The sequence below is a fragment of the Bubalus kerabau genome, chromosome 1, assembly GCF_029407905.1.
Source record: "Bubalus kerabau isolate K-KA32 ecotype Philippines breed swamp buffalo chromosome 1, PCC_UOA_SB_1v2, whole genome shotgun sequence".
NCBI classification, from domain to species: domain Eukaryota; kingdom Metazoa; phylum Chordata; class Mammalia; order Artiodactyla; family Bovidae; genus Bubalus; species Bubalus kerabau.
This window is the reverse complement of record NC_073624.1, coordinates 125,394,668-125,410,730: the sequence shown is the minus strand read 5'-3', so window position 1 is coordinate 125,410,730 and position 16,063 is coordinate 125,394,668. Positions and strand designations below refer to the sequence as shown.

Below are 16,063 nucleotides of genomic sequence, written 5' to 3'. Positions count from 1 at the left end.
TGCTTGCCTGGTGACTGCCCCTCCCTGTCCTGGCCAGCACATCTGCCTAGGAGTGAGGATGGTGGTGCTGGGAGGTGACTGCTGCCCGTGGCCCAGCCACCTGAACACCCAGTTCTGGGCAATGGGGCCTGAGAGGTCTGTGCAGGGAGTGGGGCGGTCACTGGGAAAGGTGTGTCTGCCCTAGGAGGAAGCGGAAAGGAGAAAGATGCACGGGGGCAGCAGGAAACACTTCCTTTTCACTGAGTGTCTTTCTGCATCTAGATGGGAGCAGGCAGGGGGTGGTCAGGCAGAAAGCAGTTTGTTCACAATGAAGTCAAGTCCCAGGATCAAGTTGCAACTCTGTCACCCTGGGCCTTCCTGTTTTACGAGATAATAAATGTTTCTTAATTTACATTGCATTTAGTTGGGATTTCTGACATTCTTAACGGAAAGTGCTTCAATAGAGAATTCTGTACAGTTCAAGAGCACCATGGACAGTTAATTTCTGGAAGTTCTTCAGCAAACCTGCACCACTCTGAGTCTCCATGTCTTGGCTCTCGATGGAGGACCCTCCCCCTAAACCACCCCAAAGATTCTCTTCATTACCTTCAGGAGGCCAGGGTCTCCTAAGACTCAATCTATTTCCCTAACTGTGTTCAGTGTGGTTCAAAATCTGACTGCCCTGGATGTTACCTGGGGCAGGGACCAGTGGTCTTTTCCACAGCCTCCGCCCAGCATCCAGGCTGGGCCCACAAGCGCTCAGGCAGGAGCTGCCGGGCGAATATTTCTGACTACTTCTTTGGGACCCCACAGATGCAATGACATTTGTAAATAGGATGTTTATCATATCCAAGTACACATAATACATAAATCAAATACATATATATTGTATCATCAGTAAGTTGCTCAGGAGTATATAAGAACATCTATGAAGAGAATTTTCTTTTTTTAGGAGAGTCCATGGACAGAAGAGGGCATGTGAACATTTTATTTTTCTGGCTGAATGTTTTTCAGAATGTGAAATATATTACAGAATCTAATTGCTGAGTTGGCATAAGTACTTTACTCTATTTTTGCAAATCTGATCCTCCCTGCTCCAGTCCATGGCTCATATAGCTCCCCTCTCCGCAGAAATGGCCTCCACCACGGACCAGACCTACCCAATCTTGTCTCTAAATACCCTACCTGGAGCCTGCGGGACACTCTGCTCATTCTTTTTCTGGCATTTAATGTTTCCTCCCCTCCTAGTCTTCAGGGTATTAGTGCAACATAGTTTCTCAGAAAATATTTACTGGATGAATGAACTTTTGCCTGCAGCCAAAGCAGGAAGCACGTGTACACACACACACACACACACACACACACACACACACACACGATTCCTAAAGGTTCCTAATATATGAATGAACTTTTCCCTGCAGCCAAAGCAGGAAACACGCACGCGCGCGCGCACACACACACACACACACAATTCCTAAAGGCCCCTAATGTATACTGCATAATTATGCTAAGAGCCCTTTTTGTTTCTCAGATGGCAGGGGAGCAAATTTTGGTTGCCTCAATTAATGGAGAAAAATGATGCAGGGCCTTCAGAAAAGTTCAAAACACTCATTGGTGAATCTGTTCAGCCTCCCCAATCTCACTGCAAATTGCTAAAGAACTGGCAATGTTGTGTTTCCCTGACACACCTGTGGGGCTGTTCAAAGGCTGAGGGTGAGGGGGAAGAACTCAGCCAGCCTGGGATGGAAGTGGAGAGCCCAGATAACTGGTGAATAGTAGAAGGATTTAAAATCTCTAAAAGCTGTGATGACATCAGCCTCTTACCCCTCCCCTGCCCTCACGTAGAGGGCAGGCTCTGGGTCTCAGTGCCTGAAGCTGACCGGTGAGTACTTAGTGGTGTGACCTTGAGCAGATTAGCCTGTGACCTTGAGCAGGCTAACGGCTTCAAGAATCAGCTTCCCAAACCAACTGTAAAATGCAGCCCATAATGCTATCCCCTCAGGTGACTGAAGAGACAATGAGGATGTATTTAAGTGCTCCACATGGGGCCTGGCACACAAATGGTAATGGTTATTATTACAAATCAGAATAAATGTCAAAAGGTGTAGCAGTAAAAGGTGAATGCATTTTAAGTGTGATAAGAAATAGTAATTGAGCAGCCCCCCACCCCACCCAAGACAGACCATAATCACAGTCCCCAAACATCAGTCACATCCATCTGATAAAGACCAAGAGTGACTGCAGCCGCCAGCAGGGCGTATCTATAAAGTATCTTCTCTTTATTTAAGTTAAACAATTTTCAAGGATGGTTTCCATCTATAAAATGGACAAAGTACAAGCTCTGTACAGCAGTTCTTTTTAAAAATCAACTGGAAAAAAAATTACCAAACTATATTTTGAATCTGCAAAACATACTCACAGATACCATCATTTTAGCTTTTATGAAGACATAACAAAGACCAGCACAGAGAAGACGACTAATTTTGCCACGCTTTGCTCAAAGGGCTCCTAGGAAAGAAACTTGACTTATAAAAACAGGAGTGGGAGGGCGGGGCAGTCCCAATGACTGAAGAGCAACGCAGCCGCAGTAAGTCACTTTGGCACACTGTGTCATGTAAACATAGCTCACCCTAGAGAGCCCTCCAGCCCACCTCTGCTCCAAACGCCCACACCACCCAAGGCTACCACCCCCACCAGCTCAGGGATGGGGAGTTGCCCCCCAGGGCCCAGGGGGACCCATCTTGATTTAACCAAGGTTGGTAAGACTTCTGGGTGGGGTGGAGGTGTGTGGGCAAAAGATTTGTCAAGAATCTGATGATAATTTGCTTCACTTGAAAGCCAAATTTAATTTCCACCCGTGGGATTTTTCTTTTTTTTCTCTAACAGTAGTAGTAGCCTGACCATGGATCCCAAGGGCTGGGTGACTGCTTCCTGGCCCACCTGCATTCAGCAGCCTTGTACAGGTATCCAGGACTCACCCCAAGAGCTTACTGGTGGTCAAGATCAGCCTCTGAAGATAGAGAGGTGTGCAGAGTTAATCCAACCATGGCCTCCCTGTCTGCTGAAAATACACCAGGTTGGTTGGCAGGGGGCAAAAACGCACAGGACAAAGTCACCCAGCCAGGCCTCCAGGCCTGAGCACACTGTCATGAAGCAAACCCACGTGGGGCTTTTGCAGTGGAGGAAGAAAGACCAACATCCCCTTTCCTAGAAGAAACAGGCAGGAAAGAGCTGTACTTGGCAGACTGTCTACCTGGCAGAACCCTTTGGGGCCACTTCTCTGTGACCACCCAGTCCCTCCAGAGGGGCCAGGACATGTGCCCATGTGACACCTCATCAGGTCTGGGCACCTGTGCGCTGAAGCGTTGGGCCAGGGGGCGCAGGAAAAAGACAGGAGGGCAGTAATCCTGGAGTGACTGGGGCACCCTCCTGTGGGTGCTGCAGCTGCACCACCACTGCATGTGAGCCCCTCAGAGGCCAGGAGGGCTCTGCAGGGCCAGGCCAGGGGTCAGGGAGGTGCTCAGGCCTCTTCCTGCTTGATTTTAATTTACAATTGGCTCATGTTTTATGCTGACACAAGCCTCCTTCTTAAGCCACAAAGCTCCTGTTTGTACCTTGAATTCTCAGTGTCAATGAGCAGGTGTTCACTTTCCCTAATTCTTGAGTCAAAGCCCCTGAGGCAGGAGGGTCAGGGTCCAGCGCGCCCAGGCCCTCACATGGCGCCCCATGCTGCCTGTGACAGCTTCCCACCATCACTGGGAGCTGGGAGATTGTTTTTTACTCGCTTTATCCTTAGAGAAAAGAAACTTAATTTACAAAGACCCAAAGCAATATCTGTCAAAATAAGGAACCCATCCAGGGTTTACAGACACCAAGGGCACAAAAAGTGGATTTCAACACACAGCATGACTCCCAGCTGAAGCCAAACCGAGATGCTGGGGTCAGGGCCTCTGAGCAGCGCTAGCCTCTGGGAGGGTGGAGTGGGGGGGGACCGCACAGCGGGCACAGCGGCACCACCTCAACTATAAGGCTCCGGGGGCTATGGGAGCCCCTTCCTCCCGCCGGCCCCTCCTCCCCACGGCTATGATGAGCTTTGTGGAGAATTTACAAGATGAGGATGACTTACAGAAACCATAGGAACTGACCGTACATTCTCTCCTCATATATATCTGGGTTTAGTGTCCCACCGTAGAAAAGTTCATATCCAAAGAGAGCAGGTACACCACGTGGAAGGGGTCTGCGCTGGTAAGACAGTTGGGAGGCAGGGCGGGGGAAACGCCGTAGCCGTGACCGGGGTGGACCCTGCACAGGATGTCTGGATCCGGGTGGAGGCTGGAGAGGCCCCCTTGCTGTGCGCAGGGCGCCCCTTCTCTCCCGGTCCGCCCTCCGGGGCGCGGTGCTCCGCAAGGGTGCTGAGCGGCCCGGGCGCAGGGCCAAGGAGGGCGCAGCAGCTCCATCTCCTCGCGGCTCTGGTGCCGCCCGCACCGTGCTGAGGTCTCCCGACCTGCAGACCATGATGGAATACTGAGGTATATAGTTTCTCGGAAAGTTTAAGAAACAGACTTGATGACGTGCTCGTCGCTGGGTGGCCGGGCGCGGGCAGACGGGAGGCTCCACTACGGCTGCAGGTTGAGCGAGAACTTCCACTGCTGCGACAGCGCCGGGCCGCACACCTCCACGCTCAGGCCGCCCGTCTTGGCTGCGCGGCTGTCCAGGCACAGGTTGCTGCCCACATGCCGCAGCTTGGAATTGCCCTCGATCTGCTCCCATTTCTGCAAGACAGGAGGACACCTTACAACAGGGGTGCTGACAGGGGGGGACGCAGCGGGTCTGCTCTCCGGGTCTTCTGGCTCCGCTCAGGACAAGGTCCCTGACTACAAGGGACAGGAGGTAACAGCAGCACTGGGACAACACAGATGTCTGAAGGCCGAGAAGAGACCAGCGCTCTCTACTGGGTTTGCAGCTCAAAACCTCTTCTCTGGAGACCACTTTCCTGCCCCATCCTTCCCCCTCTTCGGGCGTCTTCTCATCCAAGCCCTGGGCTCGGGGTCCTTGTTCCTCCTCAGTCTTAACAAGGACCTGACACACAGGAGGATTTCCGGGAGGGACTTTGTGCCCATTCACAAGAAGGGCCTCATCTGAGGGTATTTCCCCCACGGAAGGAGCCACAGGAACCGGGCTGGCTCCAGGAGGGCCCAGGCTGCCCCGGCTGTTGAAGGCAGCTCTGCCCAGCCCGGGGTCGGTCACCTCCAAGTGCCCACTTACACGCAGGGCCTCGTGCTGTACCAGAGGGACGGGGAGCAGCCAAACGCAAGGGAAGTGGATGCCGGTATGGACGGAACGCTGTGCTGGGGAGCCCACTTCTCCACCATCTGTGGTCTCACCCTTTCCACCTTGGTGGGTGTGAGAAGCCCATCTCGGCCACCTTGAGTCCCCAGGTACAGCCTATCCAGTTCCACATGTACTGTCCAGGGTGTAAGACCATACTCCTGTGTGTACACACCTGTGCCCTACTAAGCCCAGACCAGCCCACCAGGTAAACCAGAAAACAAGCCCACAGCCCAGCTGTGGGAAACATGAGGGCCTCTCACCCTGTTGTTCATCCCCATGTAAAAATCTCTAATGTTTGTTCTTAAAAAAAAAGTAACATGCTTTTTCTTTCAAAAGCTCTCCCTTCATTAATGCAGGCTGTGATTCTAATTAATTCTTTACATGGTGTGCAGCGAGGCTCCTTTCTGTCGGTAGTTTTGCAAATCCTTTGGACACCATGGAATTCAGTTTTCTTACTCTTGCTTTCCTTTCTCCTTCATAACACCAACACACAGATGTGCCTGGAAGCCAAATGTTTCAACTGGCAAGACAGTGCAGCTTCGAGACAGAACTCTCTGAGGAGCCTCCTCTCAAAGGGCAAGTGACTATGGTGGGAAGGAGGCAAAGCACGGTGAGGAGGAGCTCTCCACGGGACTGGCTACACAGGGCCCTGCATGGATGCGCTTGTGGGGACCTGGGATGCCTGCTGATCCAGCCTGCTGGCCGGGAGTTCTGCCAACAATGAAATGCAGTGCAGTCGGATGAGCAGGGGGAAGCGACCGCTACCTGCCCATCACCTCCCCCTTCCTCTCCTCTCCCCTTCGCTGTCACTCCTCCTGCTAGTTTCCTGCTGTCACGTGACGTGTATTTGTCCTGCCAACATCCATGTGTCACTCTGAGTGGCCAGGACCCATTTGACAGAGAATATGGGATGGATGGGCCATGACTATCTCTCGGGGAGCTCTGCCTGTGTCACAGCGGCAGCCAGATGGAGGGCTTAAAAACTGCTGAAGCCCCAGCTCCATCAGCAGAAGGCGGCCTCAAGCTCTGGACCCAGAGGGCTGTGGTGGGGCGGGCAGACTTCTCAGATGCTGAGGGTCCACTGAAGGGCCACACCTTCTCTAACAGGCAAGCTCTCACTGTAGAAGACTCCTCCAGAGATGGAGCATCTGTATGTCTGTAACAAAGGCTTGGAGTTCGGATAAGGTCATCACTTTATCCCTCCTCTATGCACAGACGCCCCTGCCCTGACACCCAGGCAGCACGCCTGGCCTGACTCGTGTTTTCCTAATGCCGACTGGCAGGTCCCAGGAGGTCAGGGCAGGAACAGGGACTCCCTTGTTTAACAGTCCCTCCTTCTCACTTGGGTGCCACAGACATCAAAACAGATGGGCATTTAAGGACCCGAAGGGGTTCCTCAGAGCAGGGCAGGGGCACCCAGAACCAGGTGGGAGGGACCGAGGAGAGACTTTGCAAGTGTTTCCGGACACCTGGGATCCAAGCAAGGGGCCTGATCTGGGCTGCGGTGTCCCGGGAACCCTTCCATGAAGTAAGTGGTGGGTAGGAAACCCACGTGGGGTCCTGGCTCCAGCAGGCCCCAGGCCTCAGTTTCCCTAGACCTACCTGTCTCGTGAGGAGGGACAGAAGAGAATAAGCCCAGGCTCCCTGTGGGCACATGGGAAAGTTATTTAGGGGCTGCACCAGCCACTTCCCCTGGGCTCAAAAAAGGCTTTGTCCCCAAGCAGCACCAGGGCGCAGATTGGAGAACACCAGCTAAAAAACGTATGTACATTCTGAACGGTTTGAAAAACGTAACTTGAGTGTGTGTGTGTAACATATCTATTTGCACCTTAATCGTTTACAATTTATAAATTTAAAAAGGAAAAATATTTAATGAATAAACAAAACGTGGAATTTCTCTTCAAAATGTCCAGTGGTGGGGGCCTTCCCCGGTGGTCCCGTGGTTAGGACTGTGCTTCCGCTGCGGGGGCATGAGTCCATTCCTGGTCGGGGAACTAAGATCCCGCCTGCAGTCAAGCCAGTGCACCCCACCCGCAATGAGGCTGACTGAACCAGCGGAAGTTCAGCTTTGCTTTAAAAATGAGTTTATGACTTTACTCGCTAGTAGTTAGTGAAATATTGACCTACAAACCGGCCTAGAAAAGACAGCAAGGTTTATGATAATGTTGCCAAAGGAGGTGTGTGTGTGTTTAAATTCAATTTTTATTCCAAAGACTGTAATGGGTAGAAAGAAAATAGCCAAAACTAAAAACAACTGCCTTAACTGGAAATTAGAAGTAGTTGATTTGCAGGTGAGCAAACAGTAGGTGACAGTCTTGGCACTCTGGAAACAGCTATAACCAAGAAGGCATAAAAATAACCAATGTCCTGATACATAATATGGATGTACAGCATTTACAGTAAATGACAAGAAAGGAAGAAAGAAAGGAAAGGGAAAAAAAAAAAAATGCCAAACTCAGAAATTAACAGTAATTTAAGAACATACCATAGTGAAGACTTTTGGTATCAAAATTTTCACAATTCTTAAAATGGGAGTCTTCAAAAGTACTTAAGTTCAAAAGCTAAAAAACTGAAGAGGGAATAGTTATACTGGCTTAGAAGAGCTGCCACCTGTCGCAAGGACGACAATCAGCCCTAGTTCCAAACACAGTGATAACTGGTGCAGCCAAAAAACAACGTCCAGGGCTGTGGGGAGGAGAATAAGCCTCATTAGGCCTCTGGCTTCAGAAATAAAGGGCTCTTTATAGATACTGTTTTATAAAATGCAGGTCTTTCCTTTCAGGGTTGGGGGTTCATCAGCAAGGAAGTCAAACACCTCCTCTGAGGTGACGTTATCATGAACTTCACTATCTTTTCTAGGCTGGTTCGTAAGTCACTGTCTCACTAACTTCTCACGAGTAAAGTCACGAACTCTCATCTTTGAAGCAAAACTAAACTCCATTGGTTTGGCCAGCCTGGTTCCTGGCGGGTGCCCTGGGCCGCTCCGGTGCTGCAGAGAAGCCAGCGCCCAGAACTCTGCCAGGTCACTCCCGGCTCTGGGGCCTGGGGTCCGTGGCTCTGGGGCCTGGGGTCTGTGCCTCCAGGCAGGGTCGGCGGCAGGGAGCTGCAATCCACGCACCCCGGCCACCAGCACCCCCATGCGTCAGGTGCTCCCAGGCACTGCCAGACACAGTCTTCCCTGGCGCAGGAGGCCTGTCTCAGGGAGGGCCCAGCCTGGCTCATCTGGCCCCCAGCGTGAGGGGGAACCACCTCTGGTGCCGGGACTCCCACCCCAGTGCCCAGCCCTCGTTGACCTACACAGGAGTTGAACACGTAGCTGCAAAGCATAGCCCTGCCTCTGCAGCCTATTAAAGGGGACACTCAACATAAAGAGATGAATCCAGAGGTGATAGGAGAAATATCTAGGATGGTGAACTCTGGCAGAAGCGGCCCCATAACTGATGGACTAGCCTGTGTAACACGCAACCCATGCTCCTCACAGTGATCCCAGTGCAGGATTTGCTGGGTGTTCACAGCGTGTCAGGGGCTCCATGTGGGGACACAAGACGGCACAAGTCACAGGTGCCCCCAGTGAACACCCAGCCCCTGGGACCCCAGCACTGGGGCAGGGGGTGCTGGCTTGGGCTCGTCCCTACTGGCACCTACCTGCCTGCTGTCGTTCTCCCGGCAGCCCTGCAGCTTTATGAGGGAGCCAGGTGCCCGGTCCACCACGGTCAGGCACAAGTCCATATGCTTCACCGACTTTTCCTTGGTAAGGGCCCATTCCTGCAATACAAACCCGAGGTCAGGGCTCGGCTCATGGGGCTACGGGGTGAAGATGCAGTGAGGAAGGGCCCAAGAAGGGAGGTATGCAGGGAACAGGCTTCAGGAGCCCCAACCAGCTCAGGGCCAGCAAGGGACTTTGTGCCCAAGAGCAAGTCTGCAGCAGGAGTGTCAGGAGCTTCATCTCTGAGCACGAGGCCAACGCCAGTAAGTACTTCAGCCCAAACACAGGCTAGCGCTCCACGCCGCATCTTCCATCACTGACTGAGCTGTGAACACCGCAGCCCCAGCCTGTCACCCACGGGTGGACGTTAGGGCCAACGTTTCCTTGGAATGACTCTGACCTGACACAGGTACAGTTTGGAAACAGCATTTATGACTGTGGCTGTCCTGTGTGAAATTATGAACCACATACAGCACATTTAGCCTCACCACCAACCACCAAGCCAGGCTACTGATGCTTGTGAAGCTGAGCTCCCTACAAATGGATCTAGGTCTTTGCCCTCACATGGCACAGCCAGCCCTGGGTGCCTAGAATGTGCCTGGCACTGTTCTAAGCCCTTTAGACAATAGTCCCACGAGAGGCTATTATTAACTCCATTTTACAGATGAGAAAACTGAGCCAGAAAGCGCTGAAATAACTTGCCTTTGATCTTAAAGAATAGACATACATGTGAGCACGCACACACACACACACACACACACACACACACACCCCTTAAGAGCTGAGAGCAGAACTCTTTATTGTGAACACTAAACAAGAGCATGAGAAAGGTAGGAGCTGAGAAGGGGACGCGATGGGTGAGTATGACCAGGCATGAGAGGAGGGAGGAAGCCTGCTCTGGGCGGGGCCGCAGTGGAGGCAGGAGGACAAGGCTTCTGACCTTCACTCTAGGACTTGATTCTTGCAAAAGGATAAAACCCACATGAGCCCCCAGGATCTAGAGCCCCTTCTAAGTCAGAATTCCTCAGGAGGGGCCCTTTCTGCTTCTTCTGTACCCCCAGGAAAGCTGCTATAAGTCAATCTGTCTATTCATCTGTCTACTCATCCACCTAGTGACTGTCCGCTGAGTGCCCGCACATTTAGGGCATTCTCTGAGGTCTGGACGCATGGCAGGGAACGCACAGGCCAGGTCTTGCTCCCCAGAGGCTCTGTCCCTTGCGGGGAGAGTAGGTATCACCCTGGTGCTTGTGTTGTGTAACATGAGGCACAATTAAGCACTATGCAGAGATTGTTTTCCTCTTCTCTGCTCTCAGGGGACACAGCTAAGGGAAGGATGCAGAATCTTTTAAAGAAGCCTCATTGCTCCTCACCTAAATCACCTCGGAGCAGATGGTCTGTTATCAGGACAGTGTTAACATCTGGGGGCCACACATGCACCCCCAACCCACTCAGCAGTGAGATATGAGTCCAGCTCAGGGGGTGGGTGTGGGGCAGAGGGTTGGGCCACATCCAGGAAAGGGAGGGAGAGCCCCTGGGCCATGGGTGAGCTTCCTTGTGCCCTGACAGGGGTTCAGACTAGGCAGCCCCCTCGAATCCCTCAGCTTCAACTTTCTCACCTCTGATTAGTGTTTCTCAAAGCGAACTCCAGGAGGAATTCTATGAAAAGTTGCTTTCAGGGCAAGTAAATTTAGGAAACACTGGATTTGGACCATTTGTCACTCTTGCAAATTTACCAGTAGCCTGTGAGAGGCTCTGAAAAGTCCTAGAGGAGAAGAACCTGCGTGGCCTGTCTTCCATGGAAGCCCAGAGCCCCGTGCCCACCCGTGCCCACCTGGCCCCGGGGCTCTTAGTTCTGAGTATGCAGTGCATTCTCAGAAGGGCGGCATGCTGGGCTGTGAGGATGGTTCCAGTCTTACAGGAGGCTGTCCTTCCCAGGAAGGCGGGAGGAGTAGGGCGCCTTAAAGCAGCGCCCAGCGCCACGAAGGCGCCAGGAGGGGCAGAGCCTGCACCGTCCGTTCTTCTAGGTGTGTCCATGTGCAACAGGGACACGGAGCTCTGCCTCTCCATTTAGTGAGAGGAGTGATGTGGGAGCCCTCTGTATGCAGAAGGGTTTTCAATTGTTCTTGGAAGCTGCTGGGGGCTTTGCTGATCTCCATGGAAAGCTTACATCTGAATGTTTCTACAATCTTCCTGCCACCGTATACTTCATCATTTTCAAACAGACTTTACACTGAATCCCAGAAAAACTAATTCAGCTACGCAAACAGCAGAGATAGCTGCCATTTCCTTTTTCTGTTGCATGTTAGCGATCTGAATTTGCAACTAAAGTTCATGAATATTTAAGAAGTACTTTTTCAAGCTGCCACTCTTAAATTTTCCCATTTCCTGTGTGCCTGCTGAGGCCCAGCCAGAAACCAGATGACACATCTTACCCTTTCAGAGCCGCGTCCAATTTTCCATAAGGACGTGCTATTTAATTCACACATGGCTAGGTGAGTTACAGTGAAATAAAGTGAGAACTTTACACCCTGCTACTCTCACCACGTTTCCAGTGCTGGGCATCCACATGTGGCCAGTGGCTGCTGTGCTGTGTGGTGCAGATCTAGAATCTTCTCTTCAGCAGACAGAGGACTACAGGGTGGTCTGATCTGGAAAGGGGCTCACGGGGTCCAGGCTGGTCCACGGAGGATGGTGCTCCCTGACTGGGGGTGGAAGTGTCGTGCCGCCTTGCTGTTACCTGCCCTTTTGCGTCCTTCCTGCTGGGAAACCCTCCCTGCCCAGCACTCACGGAGGGTCACCCAGCCTGGAGGGCTTCCAAATACCCTGATGCTCTAATCCCAGATTCATGAAATCAGGCTTTCTGTGTGTGGGACCCGGGATCCATGCTTCCCCAAAGTTCCCGGGCTCTTCTGCTGAAAGCCAGGGAGGTAGCCCGCCTTGGGATATGAGCTGGAGCCGGCTGGGGGCTGTCTGCTCCCCACGTCCCGCCTGTCACAGGTCTGGACAACCACAGAGATGACACCACCCGGAGCAGACAGGAAGCCAGGAACCAGAGGCTGCCATCTGTCTAGACATTTCTCAAGAGGATGGGGCACAGCCAACTTCACACAAAGGCAGGCATCCTCTTTTGAAAATAGTTCCATTTAAAGAAGACTCTGGGATGCACTGAGTTCAAGTGACTTTTTTCCCAGTGGCAGGCCCCCTAAGAGTAGATGACAGCACCTAGCACCGCCCAGCCATTTGTGTGTCCAAAGCCCTCATTTTACCACATACCTGTTATCAACTCACAGGAAAACCATTTTCCAGAACACTGTCCTCTGGGAGACAGGCCACAGCTGGGCCTGTCAGGTCCTCACTCACCTCCCTCCTTTCCCACGAGGTCAGAGCTGTGAGTGTTCACATCTAAGCTTATCATCTAACGGGCAGCCCTAGCAGCCGTGGGGAAGCACCTGCACACAGAGGCCTGGGCAGGCGTAGATGCAGACAGGTGCCCGGGGATGAGCACACGGCCCGGGGCATCAGTGCAGAGAGGAGGACGGGGGGAGGGGAGACCCAGGTCGCCCGCCCTGCGCACCAGAGCCTGCCCAAGGCTGACCACAGCTGCAGGAGAACATCCCCTCCGACCCCGAGGCCCGCTGTGAGCGGGTGGCCATCTCAGGGGAGGGCGGCGAGAGGAGGTGCGGCCTCAGGCCCCACTTCCCCGGCGCCCCCACGCACGCACCTGGTTGCCGCCAGCATTGTGGCACTCGTAAACGCCGACAACACCATCGGCGAAGTGGCCCAACGTGTCCAGGCAGTTGGTCCCCTGCTGCAAGGCCCCGAAGGCTATATCCTGATGGTCAGGAACCCTGGAACCAAGGAGACAGTCACTCACTGCACTCAGGGCTGCTGGCTGCCTGTCTGCCCCGCCCCCAACCGGTGCTCAGAGCCCTCAGAAGGGAGCCAGGCAGAGAGACAGCAAGGGCACCCTCAGGTCAGGCGCCCCAACACCGGCCCAGCTGCACCCTGAGACAGCATGGCTTCAAGATTCTCAATCCCTGACCCTACAGGGAGAATTTTAGGTTGAAGTAGTCTTTTTGTTTTGTACCAGAGAAATTTTTCTGGAAAGAAAATGCTCCTTTTCTCTTTAGTGTTACTTTTTGAAACTCACTTAGAAAAGCAATTAATGTGGTCAGATCCTGCTGCTTGGAACTTTCCAGTAGACTGAGGACTAAGAGAGCGGGGGAACACAGTTGGGTCAGCCATGTGTCCTGGTGCAAACACAGCAAGAGAGCACAGTGGCAGGGCGGCCGGCTGCAGGGTCAGAGCTGGCCCCGGGCCTGCCTTGGCTGCGCACCAGCCTTGCGCGCTCATGTGCACCCTCCTCCTCCGTGGGGTTGCTTCAGGGGCCACAGAGCAGCCCTCAGCATGGCTGGGCCCACAGGCTCATGCAGGGAAGGCAGAGAGTGTCGCTGATGCAGCACAAATATCAGGCTGGTGTCGCCCTTGCTGGGCACGGTCGGGGCAGCCGATCTATCCATGGCCATGGTGTGCATGCTTCACACATGTGATCCCAGGTGGTGCAGGGCCCATTGTTGCCCCAAATCACCGGGGATCTCAGGTCAAACCTACTGTAATGTCACTGCATCTGGTCACCAGGCACAGGCCACAGTGACACAAAAGCACCAGGAAGGACTGTGGGCCCCTGCTGTGAGCCCTGGTCTGCTGGGGAGAGGCAATGACCGGGACATTACACTGCCGACGGCCTTCCCAGAGCGGGCAGGGAGACGACTTCTGTTTTTCCCCTTCCCGTGGGGTGTGGGAGACACGGCAGAGGGACCCCGAGACTGAGGTAAGTGAAGAGCAGCAGAGAGGCCGTGTGGCCTCAGATGAAGCTCTGTGGCCAGGGCTCTGAGAGCCCCTTAGCACAGAAGGGGATGGTGCTGGCTCCTCAGTCACAGCTTCTGTGTGGAGACACATTACCTGCTGTGAAATGCACTGGGAAAGTCAGAAAAAGGAAATGTGCCCCACTGAGGCAAGACCTGTCTTCTGACTCCTCTAAGAAGATGAAGTCCAGAAGCAGCCTGAAGCCCACAGACCCACAGGTCTCCTGCTGTGCCTCAGGATGCAAGTGGGCAGGCATTAAAACAACAGGCCAGTGTGGTTATTTGACCCTCTGCTGGGCACTCTCCCTTGCTGGGCAACCGCTGGGTCTCAGCCCCTACACAACTGCAGGGGGCAAAGGAGCTTCAAGGGGGGTCCCAGGCAGGGGGAGCCTGCGGGCTAGGGGCAAGAGCGCCCCCTTGGGGAGCCTGAGGACAGCAGCGGGGCACAGCTCCCGGCCTCTCGCCCTAACACAACCTTCCTTCCACCTCCAGGCCCTGCACCCGGTGGGCGCTGGCTGCCTCCGAGTCATCCTGAAGCAGAACCCAGCCCCGGGGCCTCACCTTAGCTCTGGGTAGACATTTTCCAGGTACCATTTGAAAGGCTTGCAGTTAAGTTTCTTCCTGAGCTCCAGTCGGCTCTGAATACTGGAGAAGGAGACAAGATTCTTTAAGATAAATTTAAAAAACAGATGGGCTCTACCTCAAACCTGGAAATCTGCCAATGAGAAAAGAGTTGGGGCAGGCAGTGGGGACTGGATCATCCACACTGCTGTTTGGATTCCTCTGTCCCCTCGCGCCTCCCGAGAGGGCCCTCGTTACCCTTGAGCAGAGTCCCCTCTTTGACACCTGATCTGCTTACGGTGTGGGCTGCTCCTGCCCTTGTTGCGCACGCACGCGTGCACACACACATACACACAGGATCCCAAGAAGCAAAACAGCAAGAGGCCATGGGTCACACTTACTTTCCATAAGGGACATTTCTGGCAGAAGGCACTGCTGCATAGTAGAAGTTCTTGTACTCGTCCATCCAGACCTCTGCTGCCCGGCGGGTGTTACTAGATACAAAACAAGTCTCCTTGAGCTGTGAGCTGCCTTCTTTCCATTGCTGGTGCTCTGTCTGCACTGAGCAAGTGCTGTGGAGGCTTCAGGGTCAGGCTTCTGGGGCCTGGCGGCCTGATAGGTGCCCACATGGAGCAGAGAGCAGTCTGTCCCCCACCCCTAGGTGTCTGCAGGTGGCTGGCATTCAGCAGCTATCACTGAACAACAAAATCAACCTCCTCATCTTTCTTTGAACACAGATTGTCAAAGAGCAAAAGTCAAAGTTAGAATCACAGCACAGGGAGGTATTTTAAAACAGGGTTTGTGGCTGTACCACCAAGGACCAAAGAGAATCACTCTCAGTAACTCTTATTGTGTAGCCCAGAAGGCTGGTGTCAGTGACCAAAACCAAGAATCCTTGACCTCTTCTCTCTGGCCTTTCTCATGCCTGTGATGCAGAGCTATGACTAAATAGCTCTGGGAAAGCTGACAGCAAATCACAGTTACTATTAAATTAATTTGGGCAGAGCTGAGCTGAGAGCATCCTGTTTGGACCAGGAATAGTGAGGGACAGTAGTATACGCCCCACATTTGGGGTTCCTACTACCCTGTGTTGGAGGGGTCCACGCAGAACGGGCTTCTCTAGAAGGCCAGAAGACCCCACATTTACATCTCACAATCATGGGGAGAAACGACCTACGATCAATAAGGCCAGTGGGACAAGCCACCTTGGAATGTATGAAATCTACTAAAGGCTGCCACACGCACGGCACCAGCATCTTCTCCTGCCAGCATTATCCTTAGAGCATGTGTGGAGGAGCGCTAAGGCAGTGAACGTCTCTGCTCCAGTATCCCTGGACTCTGGTCCAAAGGAGACTCACATTTTGGGCTGAGAGCCAGTTCTCTTTAAGAACCCATATAAAGGCATTCCATGATTCGAAGATAAATACATTTAGTCAGTCAGTCAGTTCAGTTGCTCACTCGTGTCCGACTCTTTGCGACCCCATGAATCGCAGCATGCCCGGCCTCCTTGTCCATCACCAACTTCCAGAGTTCACTCAAATTCACGTCCATCGAGTCAGTGATGCCATCCAGCAATCTATTCCTCAGTCATCCCATTTTCCTCCTGCCCAGAATCCCTCCC

At 53.1% G+C, this 16,063-nt stretch overlaps 1 protein-coding gene across 2 annotated transcripts in view; it reads right to left on the bottom strand.

Moving 5' to 3' along the window:
- Positions 1-2,237: 2,237 nt before the first annotated feature.
- Positions 2,238-16,063, bottom strand: part of GALNT2 (polypeptide N-acetylgalactosaminyltransferase 2) — a 184,869-nt gene continuing 171,043 nt past the window's right edge. For both annotated transcript variants that reach the window (XM_055587909.1, XM_055587910.1), the window contains 5 exons: positions 14,844-14,936; positions 14,443-14,526; positions 12,738-12,864; positions 8,956-9,075; positions 2,238-4,751 (listed from right to left, as the gene is read on the bottom strand). In XM_055587909.1, coding sequence (XP_055443884.1) covers positions 4,596-4,751; positions 8,956-9,075; positions 12,738-12,864; positions 14,443-14,526; positions 14,844-14,936 — 580 coding nt within the window. In that variant the 3' untranslated portion in view covers positions 2,238-4,595. The remainder of the gene's footprint in view (positions 4,752-8,955; positions 9,076-12,737; positions 12,865-14,442; positions 14,527-14,843; positions 14,937-16,063) is intronic.